Source organism: Morone saxatilis, unplaced genomic scaffold (genome assembly GCF_004916995.1).
Source record: "Morone saxatilis isolate NCDOM2014 unplaced genomic scaffold, NCSU_SB_2.0 Contig19, whole genome shotgun sequence".
Classification (NCBI taxonomy): Eukaryota; Metazoa; Chordata; class Actinopteri; family Moronidae; genus Morone; species Morone saxatilis.
In genome coordinates this window covers 17,114,594-17,118,657 of record NW_023339751.1, presented here as the reverse complement: position 1 = coordinate 17,118,657, position 4,064 = coordinate 17,114,594, and the positions used below count along the sequence as shown (strand labels likewise).

Genomic DNA, 4,064 nt, shown 5'->3' with positions numbered 1-4,064 from the left:
AAAAAAAAAAAAAAAAACTAATGACGTTGTCTTGGTTTGACTTTGTAAAAGGCTGCAGCCACAAGGTGAACACACCGGGATGCTTAAAAGACGAGGGACACACGCACACAACCCCACATTCTCTCTAAAACCACAACCATACGTAATTCTAATGAACTGATCCAGAGTATGTCAGTGTAATTTCTCTTTTACAGCGAGAATAGAAACCGACATAAAACCACCAGCTACAAACAGGCTTCACTGTTAACCACGTTCATAGCTTTCATTCAGACTGAAGACTGTCTGTATTAAATATCTATTGTACAGTACTGCAGTGTTTCCCTTATACTTGTACTATATCTGTGTGTTACTCTGAGCTGTCAGTATCTTTATCCAAAAATATTTTAAAATGGAACTGCTTTGGGACATTAATATTTTTAATTCCACCATTTGAGGAAGACTTTTATTTTAAGCACATGTATGAGAACATACTTAAATCTCATTTATAAAGAAATTACTAATAAGGAGAGCTTTTTGATCTTCATGGACTGCAACATCAATTCACATCCTGAATCAAAATGGGAACTGAAAATGAATCAATCTCAAAGCTTGTCTTGGTACAAGGTGTGAGTGTGGATTTGGTGCAATGGTTACTCTTTATCTTTAACCACATCTTTACACTGACTTTTAACTGAGCAAAAATAAGATTTAGCTTGCAGCCTCCTGTTGTTTTTCTCACCTGAAAGTGGGAAGGACTCATCTCGTTTTAATGTTCTCAGAGGGCAGGGTTTCGTTTTGACTGGCTGCCTGCCTCTGATGCAAGTTTACTTTTCTCGTTTACAGTCATCTAGAAAAAAGTGTGTGTGCAGGTGTGTGTGTGTGTGTGTACGTGTGTTTGTGTGCAAGTTAAATGAAAGTAGTTGGGTGTACCTTTGTATAAACTGTATTTAAGTTCGTACTTGTTTTCCTTTCTTGCACTTCTGTGTGAGTTGGTGTGTGTGTGTTTGTACCGCAGTAAGAAACAGTAATTAAGTAACAGCGCTGTCTACTGTAAACTGCCCATTAAGGTAGAAAGTATTCATTAAACCCAAAATACATCTGCTTCTGTACATTTGTAGGGCTATAAATACATAAAATGTGTATGTTTGCTTTGCTTGTGCAGTGAAACTCAAAGTGTGAAACTAATGTGCTGACAGTTTCTGCACATTTATGCCTTTGTGTGAATGTGTGTATTGTACCTTGGTGAGGTAGTCATGTATATTAAGCGTGGCCAGCTTAGTGAGGTGTCCATTGAGGCCCAGGGCCATGAGGAAGCCTGCATACTCATTAGCCAGCTCAGGGCTCTTTGGCTTGTTGTAGGCTATCCAGGCTGAGTCCACCTTAAAAACCAACAAAAAGAAATTCACATTTATTTGTAGGGTTCTTTACTGAAAAAGGGTGAGTTTACAATGCAAAGATGAACAAAGGGGACAGAGTTTCTATGAGTTTGTCTAGACTCATCAAAAATATTAACATATGGGTTTATTATGAGGACAGGGCTGACTGTAGAAACAAGTGAGTAATCAGCTGCACTAACATGTATGTAAAACTGTACACAAAGCCTGATGGAGGAGGTAGCGAAGCTGTGGTTTCAGACTGACCTGTGAAGCTGGGGCTATTTTGAGTCCAGCAGCTACTCCGTTATGGAAGCTGGGCCAGCTGGTCATATTGGGAGGAACATCAATGTTCCCGCTGTTCAGATCAACCATAGTGTTCCTGGGAGGAGCACGGCCTGGGGTAGAAAAATACAAATGCAAAGTAAAATCTGGAACTTAATACTGGACTACAAAAATCCTAAGTTAAGTACACACAATATACACATAAAGAACACATGTTAATGTACAGTTTAATTTCCTCTGGAGCACAGGCTAAAAATCTCAATGTGGACACTCTGCTATATTCCTATTAAGTTATAAATTCCGTAATATAACTTGGAGGAAAAATTGATAAATCCTCTATCCTCAGTGTTTCTGTCTGAAACACTTCATATTTCACCATATGCCATGCAATGCATAAACGGGTATGAATGTGCATCATGTTACCTGTCAGGTTGAGTTTTGGGACAGGTAAAGGTTCCGTCGGTACAGGGTGATAGGAGAAGAGAGTGAAAAGCCCTCTGCCAACCGGAAGAGCCATGGTCCTCTGACACAACTGCAGGAGTCTAGGGAAGAGACACACATGTGGACAAAAAGAAAGCAGGGAATTAAAACTAAGGAAACATTACAGGCTCACAGTCAGAAAAATCTATATAACTGACAGGAGGTGCACGCCACCCTTGATTACTGCAGACATCCTACTGATTGTGTACAATTGTAAGACAAAGACAAGGAGAGAACAGTGACAAACAAAAGACATACACAGTGAAAAAAGAAAAGTTAGCGAAAGAAAATTTTTGTGATCTGAAATAAAGGAATTCAAAGGAATGAGGAGAAAGGCACCAGAGGATATTGTATATGTCCTTTGAAATTGCTCTGTTGCTGTCTGTGAGCATCTATGTTGGCAGTCAGGACACACACATACATTATACTCACTTGTTCTCTTTCTCCTCAATGTACTCATGGTCAGAGACTTCTGGTAACTGGACAACACTGACCCGGACTGGCCTGGAGCTCTGCAGGAGCCTCCTGACCTCCTGGACCCTCAGATCCTGACTCCAGATCAGTCCTGTGACCTGAAGAGGAGAACATGACACATTCTTAAACTGACAATACCTAAGGTATCAACAACACGCCTTCTTTAGATACCTAACAATGTTTACTGCGCCTGTTACCTCTTGAATAATGTCCGACATCCCATCTTCCTCCTCATCTGCCTCTGTGGTCGCAGGAGGCTCCAAGGACAGACCTGAACCTACAGACTGGAGAGACACAAACACACAAATGATTCACAGACAACCATGATGACAGTTCGGGGAGTCTTATGTGGCTGAAGTTTCATCTCAACAACCTTACTGGTTTTAAGATTCATTCCAAAGATGATTTGATTTTCCACCTGCTCCAAGGTTCTGATGAGTGTTTGTGTGAGCAAGAGATACTGAGGGTAAAGAGTTCAGCTTTGATTGAAACACAGTCAGATAATCTATTTGCGTAGCATGTCTTTTTCGGAACGTGGAGAGCAATTACACCCTGTTATGGCTGGAGACGTGTACATGTTTGTGTAATGCTGATGGATTCAACCTCACCTCCCCTGTATGGGCTAAAGTAGTTAAATGTTTCCATTTGTGCGAGGATTCCTGCTCATTCTGAGTAGGTTGCATGTAACGTTGTTCTCGAATTTTTTACGCAGTTTTTGAAGTGAGTGAATATGAATGTTGAGAAAGTCTTGGTCGAAGGCCTTTGTCACAGTTCCTGACCGTGGTTCGATACGTGTTGTCATATGTCTGATCTCATCATGTCTGGGTGCTCTAAAATGGTCGTCGATGTGCGTGTCTCACGTGGTCATCACCTCGTCGCATCCCTCGCAGAGGAACACAGACTGGTTGGGCCTCCCTTCCTTCCTTCTATAGAGCTGAAGCGGTTTGAAGTCCATGCGAGCCACAACAGCTCACCACGTACCTGTACACAGTCTCCAGCCGGATAACCATGGCAAAAGTTCCCAGAATCCACGATGCCTACGCGCAAGATAGATTATCTTGACGTCGCTGTGCGTCAATGCCAAAGCTGAACTGCTTTACCGTGCCACCGATGTCGTAGGCTCAACCCCACCAGGCAAGAATTGTCACTTGGGCGGAACATGTGGAAAATGCAGGAAAATTTAAACGACTGAAACAAGATACTCCGTCTGTTAGAAGAGGGACAGATAGGACAGTCACAAGACCCTCTAAAAGAACTGTGGGATAACCTTTGAGCAAGATCAAAATCTGCTCCTGGTGGTTTGGTCTGGCGGTCGGGGGGGGACGAACGCGATGCCTGCTTAAGAAAGGCTTAAGAAGCTTTCAGCTGCAGTCATGCAATCCGGCTTGTGATGGTTTGAGGAAAAGTGATGGAAAGAGATAGTAGCTGATTGTGTGGAGGTCCCAGCCTGGGGAAATCTGTCGCGCATTTTGT

The 4,064-nt window shown here is 42.3% G+C and overlaps 1 protein-coding gene across 1 annotated transcript in view; it reads right to left on the bottom strand.

Annotated features, from left to right (window-relative positions):
• The window catches only part of anapc1 (anaphase promoting complex subunit 1), a gene marked incomplete in the record, with an annotated part of 50,576 nt that overhangs the window by 21,673 nt on the left and 24,839 nt on the right, over nucleotides 1-4,064 (bottom strand). The window contains 5 exon segments of the mRNA XM_035663937.1: nucleotides 1,218-1,358; nucleotides 1,620-1,750; nucleotides 2,061-2,179; nucleotides 2,550-2,689; nucleotides 2,789-2,875. Coding sequence (XP_035519830.1) covers nucleotides 1,218-1,358; nucleotides 1,620-1,750; nucleotides 2,061-2,179; nucleotides 2,550-2,689; nucleotides 2,789-2,875 — 618 coding nt within the window.